Source organism: Talpa occidentalis, unplaced genomic scaffold, assembly GCF_014898055.3.
Source record: "Talpa occidentalis isolate TD23 unplaced genomic scaffold, MPIMG_talOcc4v2.1 talOcc4.2, whole genome shotgun sequence".
Taxonomy (NCBI): Eukaryota; Metazoa; Chordata; class Mammalia; order Eulipotyphla; family Talpidae; genus Talpa; species Talpa occidentalis.
In genome coordinates, this window is record NW_023602073.1 from 67,900,622 (window position 1) to 67,926,186 (window position 25,565).

The 25,565-nt window shown below is 41.4% G+C and overlaps 1 protein-coding gene across 6 annotated transcripts in view; it reads right to left on the bottom strand.

Moving 5' to 3' along the window:
- Positions 1-25,565, bottom strand: part of ADGRF5 (adhesion G protein-coupled receptor F5) — a 102,690-nt gene that overhangs the window by 27,580 nt on the left and 49,545 nt on the right. For 4 of the 6 annotated variants that reach the window (XM_054698855.1, XM_037519846.2, XM_037519843.2 and 1 more), the window contains exons 3-10: positions 20,601-20,655; positions 12,409-12,579; positions 8,893-9,066; positions 8,657-8,766; positions 7,082-7,140; positions 6,115-6,257; positions 2,204-2,425; positions 760-963 (exon numbers count right to left, since the gene is read on the bottom strand). In XM_054698855.1, coding sequence (XP_054554830.1) covers positions 760-963; positions 2,204-2,425; positions 6,115-6,257; positions 7,082-7,140; positions 8,657-8,766; positions 8,893-9,066; positions 12,409-12,579; positions 20,601-20,655 — 1,138 coding nt within the window. The remainder of the gene's footprint in view (positions 1-759; positions 964-2,203; positions 2,426-6,114; positions 6,258-7,081; positions 7,141-8,656; positions 8,767-8,892; positions 9,067-12,408; positions 12,580-20,600; positions 20,656-25,565) is intronic. The other 2 variants (XM_037519847.2, XM_037519844.2) reach the window with 1 other exon arrangement.

The following is a 25,565-nucleotide window of genomic DNA, read 5'->3' on the forward strand; positions in this document are numbered from 1 at the left end:
CTTGGATAAGTCATTTCCTATGGACCTCAATTTCCTTATTTGCAAATTAAAGGGGAAAAAATGCCAACTTCAAACTCGTGGCCCAATTAAATGGGATTGAAAATGAAAACATACTCTTTTAAAAAATGAGTAATTATAAACTGTTTTATAATGCAATGACAATGTTGTCGATTTATTATTATTATCATTCTTCAGTATAAACCAGAGGGTGGGGAACTCCAGGTAAGATCTCAGATCTAAAACAAGTAAACTGGGTCGGAAATTGACATGCAATAATTAAAAACAGAAAGATATTTAGTCAGAGATACACAATTAGATAATATAGAAGAAAGTGTGAATACAAAGGCAGAGAAGCAAGGACAGATGCCATGAAAAGAGACACAGAAATGAGACATTCCAAGTCAGACTCTAAAGCAAAGCCAATGAAGTCATTCCTAGTTCTTTCTTAAAGATGGAAGAGACAGAAGATACAAGCTTTTCTATAGCGAGAAGAGGCTGTGGGCCTAAGTCACCAGGCCTCCCTCTTGGGTCTTCTCCACCAGAATTTGTCTGTAACCCAAGCATGACACTCCTATGCATGGTTTCGGAATTTTTTTCTAGAATGGCCAAGATGGAACTGGCATCAAATGAAGTACTTTCTCACAGTCTGACGTCCTGGGGGAAAAAAGGCCTGATATTTCTTCTTTGATCCACCACATCTCCCAATTAGTTGACCAGAAATCAAAAACCTATTTGCAAGAGGGCATCAAACTTTCTTACCTTGAATGCTTATTTTCCCCTCCTGATTCCATTCAATTCTACTCCAGTTAACATTAATCTCACTGCAACAGTTCAAAGATGCAGGACTGTTGTCGCATGTCACCTTCATTTCTTGAATTGCCAAAATTTGGATGGGTGTAACAACTATATTTCTTTTGGCCTCATAGTCAAAAATATCTACTGTCAGTTTGCAAATATATTCACCTGCATAGAATACACAAAAGTATTTATTATTATCATATTCCAAAAATCCTTAGAACGACAGCTTTGTCTCTCATTACAACAGTATAGGAAATATCATTTTCAAAAGCACCCGAGACTTGGTCTAAACCAACCTAAAGGAACATTTAGGATGTGCACATGGTCAGTGTAGATATTTCTGATGCCACAAGGTAAAGAGATGTTCTAACGAAATGGTAGAAATCTCAGGGTCTTTGCTAAAGACAACTGTGGGAATGGAAGGGGTAGAATGGAAAAAATGGAAAGTCTTGGAGAATTCAGAAGGTGATGGATGGTTTGGGCATCCTATCTAATGCTGACAAAACCAGAATCAACACAGATGTGAGAGGCCATGTGTCTGCAACCCAAGAGACACCCCATTGACATCTGTGTAACAATGGGGTTATTAATTTCTAGAATGCCAGGTGTACCACTGGCCTCAATGAATACTTAATACCTTTGCTTCTGTGTTTGCTAGTGGGTTGTGGGTGAGAAGCAGCAGGAGGGAGGAATTACAATCTAGTACAAGAAAAGTTGTTTCTTTCCTTGTGATGTATATATGTTCACTATCTTGATTATGGAGATAGCTTCGCAGGTATATACTTATGTCGAAAGTTATTAGATTATACACTTTAAATATTTACAATTTATTGTACATATTATACATCAAATCTATCTCAACACTGTTGTTTTTCTTTTCTTAAAAAGGAAGATTTTATTTTTATTTATTTATGCATATAAGAACTGGGGTGTAGGCCAGAGGTGCAGGGGGTAGGGGTGGTGGTGAGAAGGTTCACCAGAGACAGAGTGGGGAGCGGAACAGCAGATCTACTGAAATACACTGTGGAGGGGAGCAGTGGTGAGACAGAAGTCTGGTGAGCCATGTGGGTTAGCTCCCTGGTGAGAGATCAAACTCGTGCTGCAGTGGCTGGCAATAGCTTGATAGTGCTGAGACTTTAACCCCTGTGCCACCAGAGAGGCCCTAATGAATTTAAGAGTCTGCTTTTTGTCTCAGATTCTAACTTAGAAACCTTGGTAAATGCAGAAGACTGTATTTTTTTCCCAAGGCTAAATTTGCTTGACTCATATATCATAGGATTAATTTTCAATTTTGAAAAACTGAGCCTGGTTGGATTTCTTTATAAGAGTAAAGGATTTTTTATGCCTTGCCTCTTTATGAGTTCATCACTCCTTTTCTGGAACCAGTTCTCAGCTGGAAACTCACCTGCATCACCCTGAGTGATGTTGTAAATAGTGAGATGTGACACTGAGGTCATGTTGTTGAGCACATAGGTGTAAATGTAGAACCGGCTGCTGTTCTGGATGTCTGAATGCCCCTGGACATGGTGCCAAGACACATTGGAGGACGCAACTTCAGTTTCACACATAAGAGTTACTGTATCCCCGACAAAGATGATTTCTGGTTCAATAGAGAACTTTGTTTCATCTGGAAATCCAAAGAAAATGTATTAGAATCCCAAAGCAAATGATTGTTACTGACCGGGAAAGGATGTCCTGAGCAAACTCCATACAGGCTTTGTGGACTCCACCCCCACTCCATCAAGACACTGGGAACTACAAATCCCATGATCACCAAAGGGAAGGTTGCAAGGACCTGAGGTGGAGTTAAGCAGCTATGTTCTCTGAGTATTTAACTGGCCATGCGGCTGGGGGTCGTGCTCTTGCCCTGACAGCACGTGGTTTTTCACCAGCTTGGTGGGTCATTGGGATTCCAGGTCAGCAGAACACTTAGGACACATTTATGAACTTATCTGCTTCTTTTTCTCCCTGAGTTATTCATTTCCCCATTTCCCCTTCCCTTGTAAATAAACCTTTGATTAACCTTTTGTGTGTGTCTGCGGTTTAGCATTAATAAGTCCCCTTTAAGCAAGGGTGAGGGCCCGCAGTCAGGCACCCCATTTTATATTGGGGTTGCTCTGTGACAACCCCTCTCTACAGATGCCACCCCACTACAGATCCGTGGTGCCACCTAGAAGATGTGAGTCCTCTTGGCCCCATCCCCGGGCAGCTGGTCTCTGAGGCCCAAAGATTTGCAGCCTGTCAGATTCGAGGGGTAAGGATTCCACTGTGTAATTTTTGCACATATAAACATTCTCCTTGATAGCAGTGGGGATCTCAAAGCTATTTTCAGAATTTCAAAATGTCTGGTAGAAACCTGCACTTTTGCTTATGAAAAAGCCATGCATGCTAATTTAAGCATCAGTTTTGTTTGTTACTGACTTGAATAATATCAACTGCTTGTTACTGGTAACTTGTATCTCATGCTAATTGAAAACTCTGTCTTATGACTTTGATGATCCAAAAATGGGAAAATAGTTTAACTTTTGATAATAATGTCTACTTGGGAAATAAGAATTTTTTCAAGACCTAATACCCATGGGCCTTAAGCATGGGAGCTTCAGAGATGGGTCTGGATTGTAGTCCTGGTTCTGTGCCAGGCATAGCTGTGTGGCCCTGGGGAACACGCTTAAGCTCCCTGACTCTCAGTTCCCTTGTCTGGAAAATAGCACAGTGGGAGTCCATTGGAAGGTGACTGTAGAGAGTAGTATCTATTATTGTTTCCATGGGAAAATTCTAGAGAATAGCTACATTAAGTCATTTCACAGATAGAAATAAAAACACAATATTTGTTACTATTGTATGTGCTTTAATGGTTGTTCTTTGCCTACACAATATGCAGTTTTTGCCTCTGAGTTGTGTTTCTTGTGCTGTCTTTCATGAGTTCTTTGTGTCGAGAAAATCTAAGTCAAAGAGAGCTCTTTACAAGGGGCTTCATGCTCACACAAACTCCCTCCATATTATAATCACAAGAATAAGAATACCATAATATTACTTTGGATTGATATGATTGTTTAGTTAAAATATCAGGTATTTACCACATTTTTTAGGCATTGGAGTAAAGTAAGATTTTTTTCAAATTCTCATTCAGCTCTTAGTAGAAGCAAAGCCTTCTGTGAATATTTAACAAGGAATTTGCTTTGAAGTCACACAAACTTGTTACTCCCTAAGTGTCCTAGAACAAATCATTTACCACTCTGAACTTCCATTCCCTCACCCATAAAATGGAGATAATATCCCCTTCATAAGATATATGAAGATGAAATGCATGTAACACACTAAGTCCCAAAAGATACAATGATATCATCTCTCTTTGCATAGCTATTGTTGTCAGTAATAACTACACAAGGCTGCTGGTGCATGGGGGTCATGTGAAATTGATTATAAGTTTATTGGGAGTGATTAAAGAAGGAAGGGCCAGTCTGGTCAAGGGCCTCTGTTAATTAATCAGACATCATCAGAGGGTTGATATATAACTAATTAAAAGAAACTCAAGACTACCACCTGCCCTTTAGTATTCATAAAGATGGAATTAAAAATTAGTTCCTATACCAACTCATTCATTCTGCATTTTTTTTTTTGTTCTTTTCCTCTCTCCTGCCACTCCTCCCCCATGTAATTAAGATATAATTTTATATGTATATTTTTTAAAGACACTCAGTCACTTGGCTTTTTTGGAGATGCATTATGATAAGTGTCATCAGCAATGTGGACAGCAAGATGAAGGGTGAGTTTCCTCTTGGAAGTGCACATGGTTCAAGTTCATGTTTATTTGTCTAAGGTTGCACATAGCTCAGAATCACATTCTGGCCTTTGAAGGAGGACCAGATAGATATAGATCCTCTTCAGAGAGGGGTTTCGAGCACCATTCACAATGACTTCCCCACTTTGTGGGAAAGAAGGCACAGTGACTACAACACCTTTGTGAACTGTGCTGTGAGCTACCTGATTCTGGAAGGACAGCCACCAAGCCACAGAACTGCCAACTTATTCATTTAACTGGGTGATTAGCCTCACAAAGAGCAACTGAAATTTTTGGGAAGGGGGAGTCACAACTGAAGATTCCCTGTACTAGAGTCAGTTATTCTCTGCACCATTCACAACCATACATAAAATGATTCTTCCAGAGCAAAAATCCCATTGGTTGGTGAGGCACCTTGAGGAATCAGGAAGGGGGCTTTGCTGAGTCTGTGTGTGTCAACATGTCCAGGCCAAATGTTCCTTTCTCTTTAATTTTCCACTTTTAACTTAGGTGATTGTTGCCTTATTTACTATGAATTTTCATTTTGCTACTTTATTTCACTTATATTGTAGTACTTTTCTTACCAGTGTTTATATATCTTTATTGCATTCAATGTTTTATTTAAAAAAAAACAGATATTTAAATATCACAGCAGAAAATGTACAGAGAAAGGGTATAAACTGCACAAGGAAGGCCTAAGTCCTGAGAAGGGGTGACCTTTCTCCCAGTATGCACAGAGCAGCCCCTTCAGTGCTCCCCCAGTGCAGAAGGCATTGCTCTGAAGAAGACTCCACTCCAGAACCAGCAACCTGAATTTCCCAGACACCTGCCACCTAATTTCAGCCTAACAAATCTCCAGCTGGTCCCCTTACTACCCCTTCAACTAGCAACAGGTCCCCCACCTACTAGCACAAGAGAATGCAACTCTGCACCCCATTTTTTAAAGCGTGGGAGAACATCTAAAATTTCAGGAATTGTAGCACTATTGTACCACAATCAGTGGTTCTCAAATGTCCTGTGCAGCAGAATCACCTGGAGGGCTTGTTGGAACACAGACTGGCGCTGTAGGGCCAATTGCATTTTCAACAAGTTCTCAGATGGGACCAATACTACTGGTCAGTTCAGGAGGATGTGTGATGGGAGGTACACTTTTGAAAACCATGGCTCTGAAATCATGATGGCCCCTATTTCATATAAATGCATCACAAAAGTAGTTTTAATTTTTTGAATTTGTTAATTTTTAAAAATCTATGATTCCAGATGGCTCTGTGACCCTTTTATAATATCTCTGCCTCCTGTACCTGCAATGCCTGCTGCAGCTGCAGTGGCACTGGCCAGGCTGGGAGGCTCTGCTCTGGCTTAGAGTAGGAGGATGGCATAAACCTCTATGTTGGGGACTGGAGATCTCTCTCCAAGGACACCACAGTGTGCTGTCCTAGGCTTAAGAATAACATCACCATATCTAAATAGAATCATGTATACGAGATGTACTGTGTTCTACTTACTACTATGGGCATGTACTGTGTTCTACTTACTGCTACTGGCAGCTTGAAAGGAGTTGTAGTCCATTTTGTAGGTCTGATTGAGGTTCTGCATCACTTGCTCATTGGCTTTATGCATTAATTCAGGTGATGGTGTTGTAGTTGTAACTTCATATTTCACAACCACACTCCCGGGCCTGGAAGGAAACTATCAGTTCAATAAAACAGCAATTGACCTGGAAGAGTCTAGCTCTTTCTGACTCCTTTCCAAGGGAAATCAAAATGACAGCAATAGCCTGGGTACTTTCATCCTTAAGGGTTCACCAAAATAAACCTGTTTCAAGCTCTAGTTGAGAGTCTGAGACTGAACTTGTACACTCAAAGGTTTACATATGGGTAAATGAAATAGCCTCTGGTGGTGAGTGAACTCAGTCACATAAGCTGGTCCCAGGATCTCAGCCACAATGTGGACTCTCGTCATATAGTCATGCTGGCCCAGAGTTACCAGATAACAGCAATATCAAGCAAAGTCAAATACTGAATGTCTTTGTAAACACTCTTGATTTTCAGATTCACAACTAATTTGGGGGGGGGGTACTGTGCAAATCCACTCAGTGACATCCTGGTGCTCAACTCCTGGGGGAGCCATTCATATAGCAGTGTGATCCTTGCTGGCTAGGGAGTTTTTCTTGAAGAAAGCATCATCGCATGACATCATTCCATTTTTATATTTCTGAACTCTCTGGCAGCTGCCAGCTTAGCCTATATTTTTGGAAATTTCTTATGTGCATAGAATAAACATGTCTTTTTCTCATCTAAGTAGCTGCATCCATGAGCAGTAAGCCTCTGTTCTCAGTATTTCATTCCCCTTTAAGTCCCAGTAACCTGGCATTGTCTTCACCTCTACCCAAGGGCTCCTGTTGAACATCCCAGATGAAGTCCTTCTAATGGGCCTTTTCTCCTTCGCTAATGTGTTGGTCTCCACCATTGCATAGAATTGACCCAATTACAGCACTCTTACCTGAATCCTGTCACCCTCACCAACTTGAAGCCTGGTAAAATACGGTAACCTTTCTGGAACTGGAAAATAAAACAAGTGTCATGAATCAAGGTCCTGTGAGAGAGATGTCTAAAGATTTGAAACAGAAAGCTCATATTCCTTATCACCCTGGGTAAAATTTCTTTGTATTTTGGTAGCTGAATCAGCAGATCTTTAAAGAAGTAATTCTATCTACTTATGTCAGTCTGGGTTCTCCAAGAAGTAAACACGTAGGGAAATGCCTAGGAAAGAAATTGGAGAAAGAATATAGGAGAGTGGGAAAGAGCCATTAGACCTTGCCTTGAGTGAAAGAGAAAAGGAAGGATGTTGAATGAAATCACCCTAAACTGAATCTGGGAAGGTTCAATTAGATCTTCAAAGTTGTCTCCTGTCTGCCAGACACAGATCCGTGGTGCTTGTTCATTTCTAGCCAACAGCAAGCACTGTCATGCATTTCAGAGGCCCTTGGTCAGTTGCATTCCCTATAGCTGGAGATCTATGAGGTGTATTCTCATGACTGCCACACTGCCTGATCCCTCACTCAACACTGCAGCAGTGGTTTAACCAATGTGGTTTTTTATGATGTTTGTATTTCACCCTGTTTCTGTGAATACCAAACCCACAGGAGATTCATTTTGATTCAAGTCATATTTACAGGGCACATGCAAGTGCAAAGCACTGTGCCAGTTACCTGGATGGGTGTGACACAAAGAATAATGTGTAACTCTTTCCTCAAAAGTATATAATTTAGTAGGAATATGCATGTGAGGAGGGTTCTCATGCTGTGCAACAGCATGACAAGGTAGGAATGCAAATCAGATACCTAGCTCCTCTGAATCAACACCCATTATGGCACCCAGAGAAATTTGTGCATGGAGTACTAGGTAGAGTGGGAGGCTACTCCTGACTTGAGGCGAGGGCCTGCTACCAAGCAACTTAAGAGAAGGTATTACCTCAGCCTTCCTATAGTACTTTCCGTAATGCCAGTAGGGAAGCTGTGCTCCCAGTGAGTTAACTCAAGCGAAGCCATTTAAGTTTAGATGAATTAATTCAATGTAAAGCACTTAGAACAGTGTCTAGCACACAGTTGATAATGAGATAATATTTTATTTTTACATGAATAAATGTGAAAACAGCTTAAGTGTAAATGCCTAGAGGACCTCTATGCAGTCTCTTGGCAGCCTCTACCCAAAAGATATTAAGGGTTTCATTCATGCACTTTGTGAAGATGAATAGAAATGAAATCATTGGTGCTTTTAGGACAGAATCTTGAACTTCCAATTAGAACGCAATGATTAATGACATCAATTTTTATCTAAACCAATTCTATCTTGGAAAGATATTCCACCTATATAAGTCGAAATGGTACAAAGTCATCCCCAAATACTAATTGATGTGAGCTTTTCTTAATTCATCATACTAGAGATGTAGGAATAATTTTGACATCCACATTGATGAATTCTGACAGATCTAAGCAAATTATTCACTGTGAATGCAATAGATTCATTTCAGCCCAAAGAGTTTGTTGATAAAGAAGTTCCTCAGGCTAAAACCTACTGCTGTTTCCAAGTCAGTCTTGTAGGACCTATACAGGGCAGAGGAGGAGTTCCTGAGGTCTTCTTGAAAGCCCACATTGAGTCTGACTGACATTCTCAGGGTAACAGCTGCTGAAAAACATAGGGCAATATTTTAAAATCTCATGTTAGTAATTCGGTATCCATAGGACAGAGAAACATTTGCTTCAATTGATGTCCAAAAGCCACTCAACAAACACTTAATGAGCAGCTACTCACCTCCCCGGAGCTGACAAGAAGGTCCCGTGGGAGGCAGTCCTTTAAGGCAATTGCAAGGCTGTCCTGAAGAGCTGTCATGCTCTTGACAAGTGAGATTGTGGAGGCATCTTTCCTGAGGCCACTGATAGCCTTTCTCACAGGAGCACCAGATTTCATTTCCAGCAGGTCTGCAGACTATCATCAACCAGAACAGTGTGGAGAGAGAAGGTGGTTATCACTTTTGCATTTATTGACTACAGATATTTATCTCACAAGAAATATAAATTTGATTCCATATTGCCCTTCTAGGAAGTTCAATAGTGCTGCCTGAGATTCATGACTCCTGTATGAGTCATCATGTTATTGGGCATGACCATCTAGCAGGTGATTGTGGGGGTTCTTCCAGGGGATGCTATGACCCTACCAAGGTAAACAGATTCCTGGACATAGAGTGTATGGTAGCCAACCACTAAGATATCCCCTGACCATCCTAGCCTCTAAGTATTCACATTCTTTTGTAATTTCCTTTCATATTTACACTAAGTTTGGTTTATGTGACAATAGAATGTAGTAGAGGTTGTAAGAGACACTATGGCTTCTCTTTTGGTTGCCTGCTCTTTCTCTTTCTTTCCCTCTTTCTCTGTCACTCATCACTCTGGGAAATGAAGGGGAAAGTAGGCTGCCACAGCAATAGAACATGTTATTGTTCCAGGGCAGACCCGATACAAAACGGGTTGCATGACTGTGGGTCTTCACCTGCGTGCTTAAAAGGACTTATCAATACTCTACTGCAGGCACACGCGAAAGGTTAATAAAAGGTTTATTTACAAGGGAAGGGCAAATAAGGAAATGTGCAACTCAGGGAGAAAAGTGGGAGACAAAGTTTTAAATGCATCCTACCCGATCCGCCGATCTGGAATCCCAGATGGCACTCTGAGAGCTGGTCGCAAGCCAGGAGCCGTGAAGCCAGGAGGCAAGCGAGAGAGCAAGAGCCCCCAAGGCCCACGTGTTTGGTTTTTATACCAAACCTGGCTGCTTAACACCACCCTCAGGTCCCAGCCACCTTCCCTTTGGTGGTGATGGGATTTGTCTTTCCCAATGTCCTGATGGCTTTGGTCTGGAGTGGGGGTGGAGTCCACAAAGCCTGTATGGAATTAGCGCAGGACATCCTTTCCCCCTAACATTATAAAGCAGCTTCTATGGTGAGGAACTAAGGTGCCCACCCAGTAACTAGTGAGGAACCCAAACCTACCAACAATCACATGAATGAGTTTGGACATGGATCTTCTAACCCCATTAGAGCCTCCAGATGACTGCAAGTCTGACTGACTGACAGCTTCACCACAACTGCATGAGAGATCCTGAACCCAAGCCACTCAGTTTAGCTCCTCCTGGATTTCTTGCCCCCAGAAACTATTGACATAACAAGTTGTACATTTATTTATTTTTTTTTAAGATGCTAAATTTTGGGATATCTTGTCATGCAGCAATAGCATGTAAATACAATAACAGTGTGCTATTGACATTCAAGCCAATTGTGAACAGCCCACAGATTCTGATCCCCCTTTGGGACATTGAAAAATGCTCTGAGAATAGAGGACTTTGAGTTTATTTCTAAAATTTACTAAAGTCAGGCCACTTAGAACTATCTGTTCTACAGATAGCATCCAGGCAAATAACTACAGAGCAACTACCTAAAGGAAAACCATCCAATCATTACGGTCATAGTTCTAAGTTCACTATACCCTCCCCCACCCCCACCCCCAACACACCCTTTTTACCTCCTCCCTGCGGTCATTTCTTTTAACTATCAGAAAGGATTTACTCTCTCAATGTGCAAATGACCATATCTTGCTGGTAGGATAAATTAAACTTTTCAAGATCATTTGCATAAAAAAAAAGAAACTTACTAACTTGAGTTGTAAACTTGTCAAACTGAACTTGTAAACTTAACAAGTTTCTAAAATGGTAGCATTCCTTGAAGTCCTGTGCTTCCAGTAGAACAAATAAATCAGGAAGAGTGTGTTGGTATGTCCTTATTGCATGTACTTAACAAATATTCATCTAAATCTCAAGTGTTCACAATTGCAAATGAAAACATACTACTGATTTATTTGATATTTGATGGTCTGTTTTATTTACTAGATTTGCTTTCTGGTACCCAAACAGACACCAGAAGTTTCCATCAAAGACAAATTGGAAACCAAATCTATCAAATAATTCATTTTCCCAATATTTAGGGGAAATAATTTTATGGAAAGATCAGTGCTGATCTTTCACATTGATTTTGTGAGACGTTCTGTGGAATAGATTCCTGTGTGTACAAATACATTTGAGAAACATAGAAGAAGCTCTCCAGGGCTGGATGATTTACAAGGTGCATTGGCTGTTTCTGATCAAAGAAATTAATGGTAATGGTGAAATTTGATGGAAAATTGCATCCAAGAGGAGATGTAAGGCAGCCACTTTAGGTCCAGTAACTACTTTTTAGCCTAATAAAGCCCAATATCTGTTAGTGTTTTCTGATTTACAAAACAATAACCTTGGATAGGACCAGGACCTGTGGCTTCTCACAGATTCTGTGGCATACCAAGTGACGTCCCCTAAGAGAAAGGAGGGCTGTTGGGAACCATGGTACCAGAGGGTGCTTGATGTCTTGTGGAAAAGAATTTCATGAAACACCAGAATAAAGCCAGCAACAAAGGCTATTGGGAAGTTACAGGACAGAACACTGTGAGAGGCAGCGGGCAGTCTCAGAGAGCAGGAGAGCTGCCCTGAGGAGGCAAACAGTAGGGCATTTAAGGTTTTTTTCTTTCTGGCGGGGAGGGGTCTTAATTATGCATTGCTTGCTTCCATCACTCCTCCCAATTCCCGGACTGAATGGAACTTCTCCTCCCTCCCTCTTTTCCAGTCAGGGATACTGTAGTTAAAAGATTTTCCCAGCGTCCCCTCACCCCCATTCCGGACTTTATCTGGTCTTTGCAATAAAGCGATAGCCCCAGCTGCATCTCGACAGCAGAAATGCAGCTGTGGTCCTCTGGGGGTGTGTGAGAGCTCCTTTTCTGTCCCTAACAGAGCCAGTGCAATCTTGAAAGGAGTCAGTAACCACGGTCTAGGGTTCTGTGTCATGCTTTGCTTCTGATCCAGGCATGCATTTAGTTCCTATTTCCTTACCTATGATGCCAAAAATAAGGGAACTTGCTTCTTATTAATATGCTGAACCAGTCTTCACTATACCTCCTAATTGCTTGAGGTAAAAGGACCTAGTAGTTTGTCAGGAAGGCCCTGGCCAGACCTTGGGAGCACTTTGTGACAACCAATACACAAACCACTAAACAAACATTTGGTTACTATTTAAAATAAGGAGACTCTGGCTGCTGTGTTTACCAATAGAAACTTGGTTCTGGAAGGCTCGTGTGGTCATAAAATCACACTACTGGGTCATTTCACATGTCTACTAAGTGTACTTTTCTCTAACAGTAATGAGTTCAGACAGCATTTCTCTTGATATGCCCAATTCATGCATCTTTTACTCACCTGTTGTCACTGCTATGCTCAAAATATTGGTGGTTAGGTCAGTGTCATTCCCTTGAATTGGAAAGCTGAGACTGTTCAAGTAAGCTTTGATAGGCTCCAGGAACGAGGCATTTTCAAAACTGATCTCAATATCAACAGTATACTCTTTAGCTGCAGGACTACCTGTGGCAACTGAAATGGAAGCAGATGAAAGTTGTGAGAATTCATGGGTGTCAGAGAGAGAGAGAGAACATTATCGATATTTTGACATTAAAAGATAATGATGGGAAAATGTGCGTGCTGGACACATCATCCTTTAAGAATTTCTAGTGAAATTTTCAAAGAAAAAGAATTTGTCTACTCATCACCACCAAGCCCCCTCTGTGTGATGCTTCCTCTTTATGCCTTTACTATTTAAAGGAGAAGGGAAGCTGATCTGTCTGGTCCCAGTGTTGTGGTCTCTGCCCATTTGACAAATTCACAGGCTAAGCTCAGAACTTGTCTTTTCTCTCAATTCCCACAATGCCATTGGTGTTCAAGGCCAAGGACTGCTGTGTGGAGGGAGAATGGACTGTAATGGGGTAAAAATAGAAACACGGAGACTTCATAGGGAAGCTTTGGCAAAGTCTATACAATCTGTGCAATGGTTCTGACTCATAGGAATGAGTCAGTGTGCTTCCAACACCATTCAGTTGGCAGGCATGTACTGTGAACATGCATGGTTAGAAGACCTCTGCAAAAAGTTTTCCAGTTAATTCTCTTTGCACTTAGCCTACGCACACAGCGTGGACTCTTTGTTCTTCTGTATTGCCAGTGTCCAAAAGCAAAATTGGCAATTGGAAAGTAAAATAAAAAAGATCATCAGCTCCTCATTGCTTTTCTAAATTTTCTGGAAGCTGGTTGACCAACTGGCATTTTAGATGCCCAACTTCAGGTAAGTCAGACTCTGTGTGTGTGTGTGTTTGTGTATATATGTATATATATGTATATGTGTGTGTATATATATATAATATATATATATATATGTATGAGTGTTCCTTCATAGTTTCCTATATTACATCATGTCTGGTCCACAGTGGTAAGCGTCTTAAGGGCAAGAACTACCTCCTTTACTTCTCATGGCCTTACTCACTCTCTCTGGCATGGGTCTCACCACATAATAATTACATGCCCAATCAATTCTTATTAAACCTGTGACCCTCTGAGTTGAGTCACAGATTCACTTATTGCCAGAATTGCTCATTCTTGGCTGAAACATAACTGGACAGAAGCCATGGGCACAGTTAACAGCTAAAGAAGAACCTCCAAAGAATAAGAGAATTTTCTATACAAATGCATGGAGAAACCAAGTTGCAGCTTATTTTATCTTGTTAATTAAATTAGCTAAAAATAGTGAATATTCACAAAGTCACTACTATAAAGTTTAAGTCAAACCTGGAAGTATGATGTATAGTTTACCATAAAGTTAAAGTTCTCTATCTGTTTTCTGTTAAGAGTAAATAATTTTCCCATCATATTAAAATATTTGTTTTAAATGTTTGGAACTATTGATGTGAAACACTAAAACAGAGTAAAGCCTTTATGGGAAACTCCAGTTGTTAAGTGTTGATTGCAAAAAGTTGTAACACTTGTTCACTTAAAGTTACCAACTATGTTTGTCCAAGGAGGTTGAGTTTTTTCATCAACACGAGTTGAAAATTAACTTATTTTGGCATCTTTCGACTTCCTTTAATTAACTCAAAATGTTTAAAAAAAACAAACTGTGCAAGTTTTCCTTAAATTAGGAAAGTTCTATTTCCCCTTGTAAAAATGCATTTACAAATAGAACAATATAATTTTTAAAACCCAGTGCAGAATAACCGTATGTCATGATACCATGGCATTGCATTAAATTTCCTGTTTTCTTTCTGATTCTCAAATGGCTCTGTGATGAAAACAAGCTTTCTGGAAGAAGCACTAATCTTAATTTTTTATTCCTAACTCTAGACACAGTATGTAGCAGTATGTAGCCCACTGGGAACATTTGCAAGGGGCGGGGGTGGGGGGGGTGGGGGGGGGTGGGGGGGTGGGGGGGCAGCTGCATATTTACAAGTTTGGCCTTAGAGCACATTTCCTGAAAAGCAATGTAGCAGTATATATAATACCAGAGGATTCACTAGCTCCAGGATCCATTCCCCTGTGATCAGTCTACTCTCTTCCGATGAATGTAAACAGGATTTCCTGGTAGCTGCTTTTCAGATGAGTGAGGTCAATAACAATCCCAGATCACCAACTTTAGCATTTGCATTGTTGCATCCCAGGCTCTGACCCCATGATCATCCCAGCACAATAGCAATGCTTGCCCAAGGGCCATGATAGGCCCAACCCTAAGCCCACCTTCCTGTGCAATTTCAGACCTCACTGTAGGACAAACAGGTGCCTGGGAAACACGTGGTGATTCTTGGATGCCAAAACCACTGCAGCTCTTCCCCTGAAATTTTGTAAGGAACTGAATCAAAAGCTTAAAATCACTGTGATGTAAACTCCCTGACTTTAGTGGGTTCAAATCTATGTGAACTTGCAACCACTAGTCAAAGACCCAGTTTCTAAGGTCACCTGTTCTTCAACAAGAGCAAGTAAAGGAGCTATAAAGGAGATTTATAAGAGACCAGTCTGCCTCACCTCTCCCAACCCTGAGACTTCACTGCTGAAGAAAGTGACTCTTCTGTCCTGCTCCAGGTGGCAAGGGACCCATGAGGAAGAGAGGAAAGTTCCCACCTCTGTGTGAGTGTGTATTTCAGAGGCGCTTCCTCTGCCATGTCTGGACATCTGACTCCACATAGTGTGAAGTATTTTCTTTTATTGGACCCCTTTGCCCTGGTGTTATTTATTTGTCTGGGTTTTTCTAACTCACCAATGCTCCAAATGGAAGGTAGCAAATTCCAGGTGTTATCAGCGTCAGAGATGGAGGCCTATCAGCCAGCCCAGGAGGCACAAACTAGCCAGGATTTCCCCTCTCTTTTCCCATAAATCACTGCCTGCCACACAGCACTTATCTTAAAAAGACATTTCTGGAAAGTTGGCCACAAGCTGTGGCAAGTGGTTCTGGGTCTTAATCACAGCTCTTTAAGTAAACAATCCCATTTTTGTCTGACAACTCTATGAGAATTATGGCTTCTCAGAAATCGAAGACTAAGTGGATGCATATATTAAGCTCTCTTCTGTAAAAGAATGAAGCCTGCTGTGACTTCATCCAGGGGAAAAGAGGCTGGTGTGTTTTATTCCTGGCCAAAGGGGACAAGTCTTCTTTATTACTGAAGATTGGATTCCTTTCATTCTCCCTTGGTCCCACAGCAGGTACATGTCAGATACCTGTTTTTCTGCTTGCTTCTTGACATGTCTAGTAGGTGGCAACTTGACAGCATTATCTACAAGCTACTGAGCAGAATCTGAAGAACCTGTTCTCCCTTTCAATTTTGGAGAGGTTTGTTCATGGAAGGGCAACCGCCTAGCGATTACCTAGCAGGTGTGGATGGAGAAAGGAGACAAGCAGTGTGTCATAAAACCCTGGGCTGTTCAGTCTGGTAAGAGAAACAATTCTACTAGCCCCTCCTACAACTAAATCAACAAAGTCAGCCCCACAGGAAGGTTTCCTAATACAATAAAGACAGTGGTGCCAGTGCTTCTTACTCTACAAAACAGCCCAAGAATCATGAAATAAAATCTCATTGGCAAGTACCAGAAGCGTATGTGGAAAACTATGAGCATGAACCTTAGAGACAGAAAGCTGGAGGGAAGCAGGGTGGTACCTGCTAACCTGGGCAGGTCATTTCTCTGTGAGTTTATGCCAGGCTCATGTGTAAATTAGGGGTAACGCTTTCTCTGCACACTTGTGACTAAGGGGCACTGTATGAAAACCCTTGCACATTGTCTGGCATATCCATTATGCAGCAGCAGGTGGAAAAGATAATTCAGATTGCAGTAAACATAATCATTGTATCAAGAAAAACTAATGATATTCTGATCAGATCCCATTTTTGAGACAGTTAAATAAATGAACCAACAGAGAACACTCATCAGAAATTTATAAAAAATACATCCAACATTAAAGGTCAACCCAAGCACCAGACCCAGAGTTGCCAGGCTTCTCGTGTTACTGTTCCACCCCTGCCATGCCACATTATCACAAGAAAGATGAAAGGCACAAAAACCCGCAAATGTGCAGAATGTGCAGAAAGGTCAGAATGTGCAGAAAGGTGAAGATTTCTAGAAACTCAGTCTGGTAGGTATCTTGCTCTCATTAAATGTGGAAAGGAGGGGACTGAAGCACATCCAGACAGGTTAGGACATCCTGGACACCGCCCCTTTCTCAACATTTTGTCTCTCACTATTCTTTTTGAAGCCAAAGAACCAACAGGGACTATTTGGCTCAGGTCCCAAATACTTTTCCAGTTAAGCATGGAAGCCTGGCTGGAGAACTTCACAAATGGACAAAAAGAAGATAGTTTTACTTCTAACCAATAAATGCCCACTTTCAGTCTCCATTAATTCCCCTTAAGACAAAATTTTGACCAGAAAACTTCCAAAATAAGTTTTCATTCCAAGCCAGGTTTCTACCTGCACTATCCAGGTCTGGGCTTCATGCACTCATGGAGAGTCTTGTGGATCATTGCTCCCCTTGACCCCAAATCTGTCACCAGGTCCTTTTGACCCACTGCTCAAAATGTCTTTCACAAATGTTCCCTCCATTCTTTTCCTATTTCATCCCAGTGGCCAAGGCTGGTGTACAAGGCTGCTAGTTGGCCTCCCTGCTGCTGAGCAGTAGAGTCTCCTGAGGGTCTCCTGAGGGTCTCCTGAGCACAAACTTCTTCATCTAATTCATTCTAGCCACTGCATTTGGGTAAGCTGAACTTCAGGAGGGTTCCATCAGCCCTTTCTCTGTGTCAGCCCCTTTGCCAGACTAGACTCCACCTCCTGCAGTTTCAATTCCAGATTCTTATATCTCTCTGCCCTGCAATAACCACTTTATTCCAACAGGCAGAGCCACTATTATTCTGGCCTCTGGGTTTTTGCAGAGGCTTCTTTTCCCAAGTTGAGTTTTGAAATTATTTTCCTAAAATGCTATATCATATATGATGGCTCCATCCTAGGCTCAAGTAGATATATGGGACCTTCCCTGTATGAGGACATATCCAGCAATTTCAAATACAATATTATTTTTGTAAATAAATCAATTGGCATGGCTTTTAATTTAAAAAACTATTAGAAGAAAACACCCCAGGAAACCCTATTAGCATTCAAAAAAATTAATATGTATATAACATTAGTCGGCTCAATAGTCCTATAAGATAATCATATACATTATATGTGCATATGTGACATATTGTGATACATATATATGTGATTAGACAGTTAGATAAAAATATGTATCTAAATATGTACCAGTAGAGGCAAATGCATACTTATATGTATGTTGTATGCTATATAGAAGGCATATCTGCATATGGCTCAATGTAGTTATAGAATTGACCAAGGTGACTTAGGAAGAAGCCCATAGTTCTATGAGAATAAATATGAGCATTAATGTAAATATATATATTTTAAAAATATTTTAAATTTAAAAATAATCTTATAAGAAATTCTAAAAGTTAGGTTCAAAGCCTTAAAAGAAAGTTTTCTGGAGATTTTTCTCTCACTTATAACCTTTGTTTGTCTTCTGGGATTAAGGCTTCGGAAAAGAAGACGCATGTTTCTGTGGGAGGGAATGCCACTCTGAAAATCAGAGTCCAATCCTAACACCTCTCCTAGTTAACAAACCAGGCAGAACACAGATAAGCTGTGTGCATTCTGCCCATTGTAACCTTCCTTTTGCTTTCTTTCACAGTTTTCCTGGAGAATGCTGCTCTTAATTGCAACTTCCATCCCAAGAATCTGTGGCCTTCCCTTGGCGGTTTCTTACTTCAGTGATTTTGTAAAAGTACCAAGGGCAATCCTTCTTCCAAAGATGATGGGTTGAGTCATTAACACTTCCAAAATTACTTAGAGCCCCCAAAACACAGAGACCATGTGTAATACATGGAAAACATGTTTTTAGAGCGATTTATCATCATAATTGTTTTTAATGAAAGCACGTCTGGAAAAATTCTGGAATGCCAAACCCTTAGATGTAGAAGTGGTTTCCTCCCCAAGGGCTAACATCTCATAATGTCAGCCTGGGACATAGACTTCTGGACTCGGAAGTTCAGGAAGACATTGCTTTGACAAATGTCACGTCATCGACTGCCTCTAAGAAGTTGGCAGCCCAAGCCCTAGAACCTGGCAGTGACCTGGAGTTAGAATTCATTCACCTGCCAAGAGTTTGGTTTCTAAAAGAAAACTCTTTCAAAGTACCAAGTGGGGACTTTTCTGGCCCTATTCCTATCACAGGGTGCAGGAGGTTTCAAGGGGTGTCAGGGATGCTGTGAGGTAATAATGCATGTGTTAAAGCATATTTAAATTGTTAAAGTACACTTCAGGGAGGGGGCGGAGGAAGGAGAGGATCCTAGGGGATATGGCACAAGGCTAAAAGAGAAAAGGAAAGGAAAGGAAGAGAAAATAGCTGTGGTATCACCTGTTAGTAAGTAATTTTGAGAGTTTAATGAATGTGGCCAAATTCTCGCTCATGTCACTGGGCAGCCATCAGTTCTGGTTACCACATTGTGGAGGGGTGTGAGACCCCTCTGTGCTGACCCCAGGGCGAGGCTGCTCTCCTTGCTGTCTCTTTTAGACCACACGTCTGAATAGACCCAGTCACAAGCTGTCTGCAAAATGACTCAATCATGATACTATCGATTCAGAAGTTTTACCACTTGACAGTTGGCAGAGCCATGGGTCCAACCGATGCTAAGCAGTGGGAAAGCACATTTAGATCTCACAAAGAGGCAACTAGGACTGAGACAGCACTCATTTATTGAGAAACTGAGCTAGACAAATGTGAGTCAACAGAGATGAAGAGGAGTTAAGGGAACTCATGTCTACTGAGGATGGCAAACAGGAAGCAAAATAATTACAACACATTGAGACAAATATGGAGCTATGGGACTGTATCAAAGCAGTGGGAACTCAGGAAAAGCAGCTCCTCCCTGTCTGGGAGTGGTTGAAAAGTCTTCGAAGCAGATATCCATGTGAAGTGAGACTTCAGTCAGATTCCCCCAAAGAAGCAAAGACAGTTGGTGGAAGGGGCATGAGAAAGGGAACAGGAGAGCAAGTGAGAAAGGCATGCATTGTTTGGTAGACTTGAACAAGGCAGGATTTTATGCCTAAAACAATTGGGAGCCCATGAAGGATTTCACACTGGAAATGGCAGAATTAGATACTTTTTTTTTTGAAGATTTATTTATTTATTTATACAAGCACTGGGTATAGTCAGAAGCGCGGGAGGGTGAGAGAATTCACCAGAGCCAGAGCGGGGAACAGAACAGGCAGATTGACGAAATATACTGCTGAGGGGAGCAGCGGGCGCGGCAAGAGAGGTCTGTGTGCCATGTGGGACCCTCGCCGGTGGCTGGGGATCGAACAGGTGCTGCAGAGGCTGCGGGCAGCTTCGCAGCCCAGCGCTCAACCACTGCGCCACCAGGGGAGGCCCAGAATTAGATGCTTTTGAAATGCAGCTGTGATGGAAGCAGGGGGATCTTATCCTGGGAAAATTTAATCTGCGGATGAACCCACATGTCCAGGAGGGGACACTGAGGAGCAGTGTGCAAGTGGTGACAGCTATTAGCTGTCCCCAACCCTCCAAAGGCAGATATTTTCCAGACCACTTCTTTGCAATTTTCTTTGGGAAAACTGGATAGGGATGGAGGAGAACAGACTTGAGTCTACTGGTTATGTTGATACACAAAATAAAGTGCTGAGTGAGAAGAAAGGCAGATAAAAGGGGAAGAAGGTGCAAAGCAAAATAGGTTGTTGGGTTGAGGACAGACAGCTGGCCTTCTTGAGGTGGTGACAAGCAGCTGAGGAACGAACCCCAGGATGTAAGGAGCGGTGACAGAAGGAAAGGGGAATTGTCATATGTTGCTAAGATCTGTTTAATGCCATTTGATAAAGTAGAAAATGAAGTTCCTTTGCAATCATTCATAGAAACTGAACCCTGATGTGCTCGCAGACTCAATGAAGATCAGCGTTTTAAAAAGTTTCAACAAAAGTCATTTGATCAGACTTAATAGAAGAGATTGCCAAACAAAGAGATTACATACCCTCTCGTTTATGCCTTAGTACCTCCTGCTCTGCTGGCTCCAGTTCAGGGAGAATCTGAAAGAAAATTTTAGAAAATCATCAGACTTGGTGATGTGTTTTCACTCAAGCTTCCTGTTCATGTTCTCCAAGATGTTAAAGCTGAGCTTAGGGCTGCAGGTGATTTAGCACTTGGTGCCTAGTGGATGTTAAAAAGCCACTGAGAGGTCAGGAAAATGAAATGAAGTCACCTGTGTAGTGTGACCTGGGAATTCACCTTTAATAGACTAGTCTCTAGGTTCAGGAGTGAAAAAAATCACCATATCTGTGTTTCTCAGAGTTCCTGCAATTTGAGTTCTATCAAGAAATAAAAATTACGTTGTTCTAATCTTGTGCTTTCTGCCTACGACTTGAACCCTGAATCACTGCAGTGAGCACTTGGACACATCTTAGGAACATTTCTCAGCACTCGGCCTGTCCTCATCTAAGTGTTTCTATGGCATTGGGTTATTACCTGACACATGATCAGAAATTATTTTCTAATTCCCTGGTCTGGTCCTTTTTTTTACTACCTGGTTCCATTGCTGCTTCTTGTGGCAGTGCCACTGAGAGCCAGCTCTAGGGCCAGCGTGCCTGAGTATAAGGCTGTGCCACTTACTAGTTATGTGGCCATGGGGAAATTGCGTTTCTTCTCTGATCCTCAGTATCCTGTTCTGCAAAATGAAACAATAGTACTGACTTCATAAGATTGCTATGTGACACATAGTAAGTAATAAACCTTAATAAATGTCAGCTAATTCCCATAGTCCAATGACAGCGAGCAAGGACTCTGCAGATTGACTTCAAATCCTAGCTCCACCGTAAGATGCTCACCTATACTATAAGGACAAAAATGGCCTACTTCATGAAGTTGTTGTGAGGTTCAATAATTAACAAATGTAAAGCATTTGGTATGATTTTGATGACATAGCAAATGCTGTTCTGGGGGCACCCTTCACAATGACCCCTCTATCAGTACAATGCTGCTTGCTTCATCTTGGTAAAACTCATCTCCTTTCGTCCCGGGGCTTCTTTAAGAACTGACCATGATTGGCTTTGCTGTTGGGAAGCCAAAGTAACCATATTCTGACATGACATGGGTTTTCCCCGGCTCATCCAAGCCTCAAGGGGGCTTATCCTATAGGAAATCTAATAGCTTAAGGGGTATCACAGGGGAAGATCTGCTTCCCCACTCCAACTCCCTTCAGGGTTCAACAGAAGAAACACCTCTTTGAAGTCTCCCCAGATAAACCCCAGCCCATTGAGCTGTGTGTCTTCTGCCATGAACTCCACACACCTGTGAATCCTACCCCAAACAGAACCCATTCTGCAATCTGTGAGTTCAATCATATCATAATGATAACAAAAGTAACATTTCCTCAGATGTATTCATCACCCTGTGTTGTACTCAACACTGTCAAGTGCTCGATGTATACTTACTTAATTCTCAGGACAATCTAAGACATAGGTACTATTATTATCTACATTTCACAGCTGAGAAAACAGGTTCAGAGAAGTCAAATAACTTGCCAAAAATCACACAGCCCATAAATGGCAGAACCAGGACTTAACTCAGCCTGCCTGCCTTAAAGTTTGCAATTTTCTATGCAGATATTGGATCATTTTATCAGGAGTTGGCCCAGGAAGCTGTGGGTTTGTCTCAGTGACCTAATCTCTCTTTACCTAGCACCTTTTCTCTATTGCCTCCTTTCTACTCTTCCCCAGACATTTCAAAGAAAACTATTCAAAAGAACTGGGGAGGGACTCTGTACCTGATAGTTCATCAAAGTTCTTGAAGAAAGGAATAGAGCGATGATGAATGATGACTGGAATTTGAAAAGCCCAGTGGCTGCTTCGTTTGCAGTGAGGTTATTTTATCTGACTTAAATGTGCAGGAAATGAGAAGGAGCACAGGCAATGCATAGGGCTGGTTCCTGCCTGGCTTCCCCTGGAGCCTCCTTTGGCTCCCAGCCCAGACAGAAGGAAAAGCTTTTCTGCTGCTGCATTCCTGCCTCTGTCCTCCCAGGGATTTGGGGGCAGCGGTGGGGGACCCAGCAGGAAGTTTTCTCTGTCTACTCATCATCAGCTGCAGTCGGGGGAACTCAAACAGCCCAAGAGAAGCAGGTGACCATTGGCGGCCATTTGGGGGCAGTGCTCTCAAGTCAGGGTTTCATTTTCTCCATTTTCCAGTGGGCCTTAAGGACTGAGGCCTTGCTGCCTGCAGCTGTATGTTAAAATCAAGGCATATTCCAATTCACTCATGCAGAGGATTTCAAATCTGCTGCCAATTTACTAATTGGGTTGTTTGATTTTTATTGTTCTACTGTGTGGGCTTTTTATATATCTTGGCTATTAACCTCCTATCAGTTTACTATTATGTCAATATTTTCACTCCTTCAGTAGGAAGTCTTTTTAACTTGCTTATATTTTCTTTTGGTGGGTAAAAACTTTTTTAACTTGAGGTAATCCCAATTGTTATTATTTTCTTTGCCATTGGGGTTGAGTCTCCCAAAACATCCTTATTGTTGACTATATCGTTAATGTTGTCCTCTAAAAACTTTATTATTGCAGGGCTTACATATACATTTTTTATATCGTTGGAGTTTATTTTTATATATGGAGCTAGAGAGTGATCCAACTTCATTGTTTTATGTGTGACTTACCAATTTTTCCAGCACCATGTATTCAAGAGACTACCCTTTCCCTATTGCATGGGCAAGGCTGCTTTATCATAGACTAAATATTGATACATACATGTATTTATTACTAGACTTGCAGTTCTATTCCATTGATCCATATATATCTATGTCCATGTCAATGCCATTTGTTTTCAGTGCTGCTGCTTTATAGTAAAGTTGAAGTCAGGTAACACAAGATCACCATTTCTATCCTTTTTTATCAGGATTGCTTTTGAAATTTGAAACCTTTCATGGTTCCATATATGTATTTCAGTATTTTTTGCTTAATTTCTTTGAAAAATATATTGGTATTTTGGTAGGGATTGCATTAAAATTATGTATCATTTAGGCAGACTAGTTCATTTGGATTATATTGATTCTCCCCATCTCTCTTATTTCACTATCTAGGTCCTCTATAGCATCTTGCAATTCTTATTGTACAGGTTCTTAACCCTCTTAGTTAGATTAAGGCTGAGGTATTTAATTCTCTTTTGAAGCAATCATAAATAGAGTTGCTTTCTTGATTTTTTAAAAAGATTTATTTATTTATGCATACAAAAACTGGGGTACAGACACCAGAAGTGTGGGGGATGAGAGGATTCACCAGAGACAGAGTGGGAAACAGAACAGGCAGATTGACTGAAACACACTGCTGAGGGGAGCAGCGGGTGAGGCAGCAGAGGTCTGCTGCACCATGTGGGTAGCTCCCTGGGCGGGGATCGAACTCATGCTGCCGTGGCTGCAGATAGCTTCATAGGTTGGGTCTTAACCCCTTGCGCCACCAGGGAGGCCTGCTTTCTTGATTTCTTTTTCTTCTTGTTTGGTTGTTTGTATATTAAAAAGCTATATTTTTTTAATGTTGATTTGTAACGTGATGCTGTTTTATTCACCTATTGTTTCTAAAAACATTTTGATGGGGTGTTTAGGATGTATAATATCCTGTATGTGCATATATATATATATATATATATACGTATATCTATACATAATATGATATATAACATCATATTGTCTATGTATGTGCTGCCGAAGCAAGCACATCATATTGTCTGTGAATAGTAATAGTTTCACTTCTTTTTTTCCGACTTGGAATCCTCTTACTTCCTGTTTTTGCCTGATAGCTCTGGCCAAAGCCTCTAATACTAAGTTAAACAAAAGTGGTAACAATGGGCATCCTTGTCTTGTTTCTGATCTTAACGGGAAAGACTTCAGTTTTTCATCATTAGAGAAACACTGATTTTTAACTATTTCCTGAAACTTGATGATGATTATCTGGAACTTTCAGAGGACATCTTTGCAAAGTACAGCTTCTACATCTCTGTCACCTATAGCCTCTTTGTTGTTCAGTGAGGATTCACAACTTGTCTGCGAACGACCTACTTTTTATTTTGAGTCTTGTAATCACTGGGAAAAAAACATACTGCAAGTGCTAAAACCTCTGAGGAGGTTCCCAGTGGTGGTGCTGAACACCCTTTGCTCTCCCAGATGGGAGAAGGCACAAGATCTGGGCTGCCAAGCTGAGGGGTCTGGTTTTTAGTAAAGCAAATACTGGAGTCACACCAAGAACTGAATCCCACCTCTTCCGCTTCTTCTTAGTTGGAAAACTCGTTTACTCACTCGAACTCTACTGTACTTATATTCTGAAAAGTAATATGCTAAGGCACACTAATGTTTGTGAACTAGTGTCTGGCAGTGGCATGTGTCCAGGTGGCCGGAGACTCACCAGGGACCAGCCTTGCCCTTCTGTGTCCCCAGGTTACCCCAGTGTGGGGCACCGCGAGACTCTAGTTGTTTCCTTTTCTCTTAAACTTTGGATGCTGTGGAGAACTCATGAGGGAGCATAGATTCTGCCTGGGCACTCAGCTGAGTATGTGCTTCAGACAGAAAAACAGAGCCTCCACTTGGGCCTTTCTGCTCGTCCATGTAGATGAGTGTCTGGGTCATAGCAGCCAGCTCTAGGCAGAGGGGATTTCCTGATAGACAAGCTATAGCCGGAAGATACAAGGTCACCAATTCCAGGAAACAGCCCACCTGTTGGCCATGATGACTTTACAAATAACTGTGTTGGGGTGGGGGTGGGGGGCAGTGACCTTAAGCAGATGTGAACAATCAGGAATGAGAGGTGGCATTTATATGTCAAAAAGAAAATTGTCGGGAACTGGTGCCAAACAAGGTGGTCCCCAAAGGCCCCGGCTTTTGCCAGATCTCACTCCTCTTTTTCTTACCTGGAATCACCAGTTTCACATGTTTACCTCCAAGTTAAAGTCATGG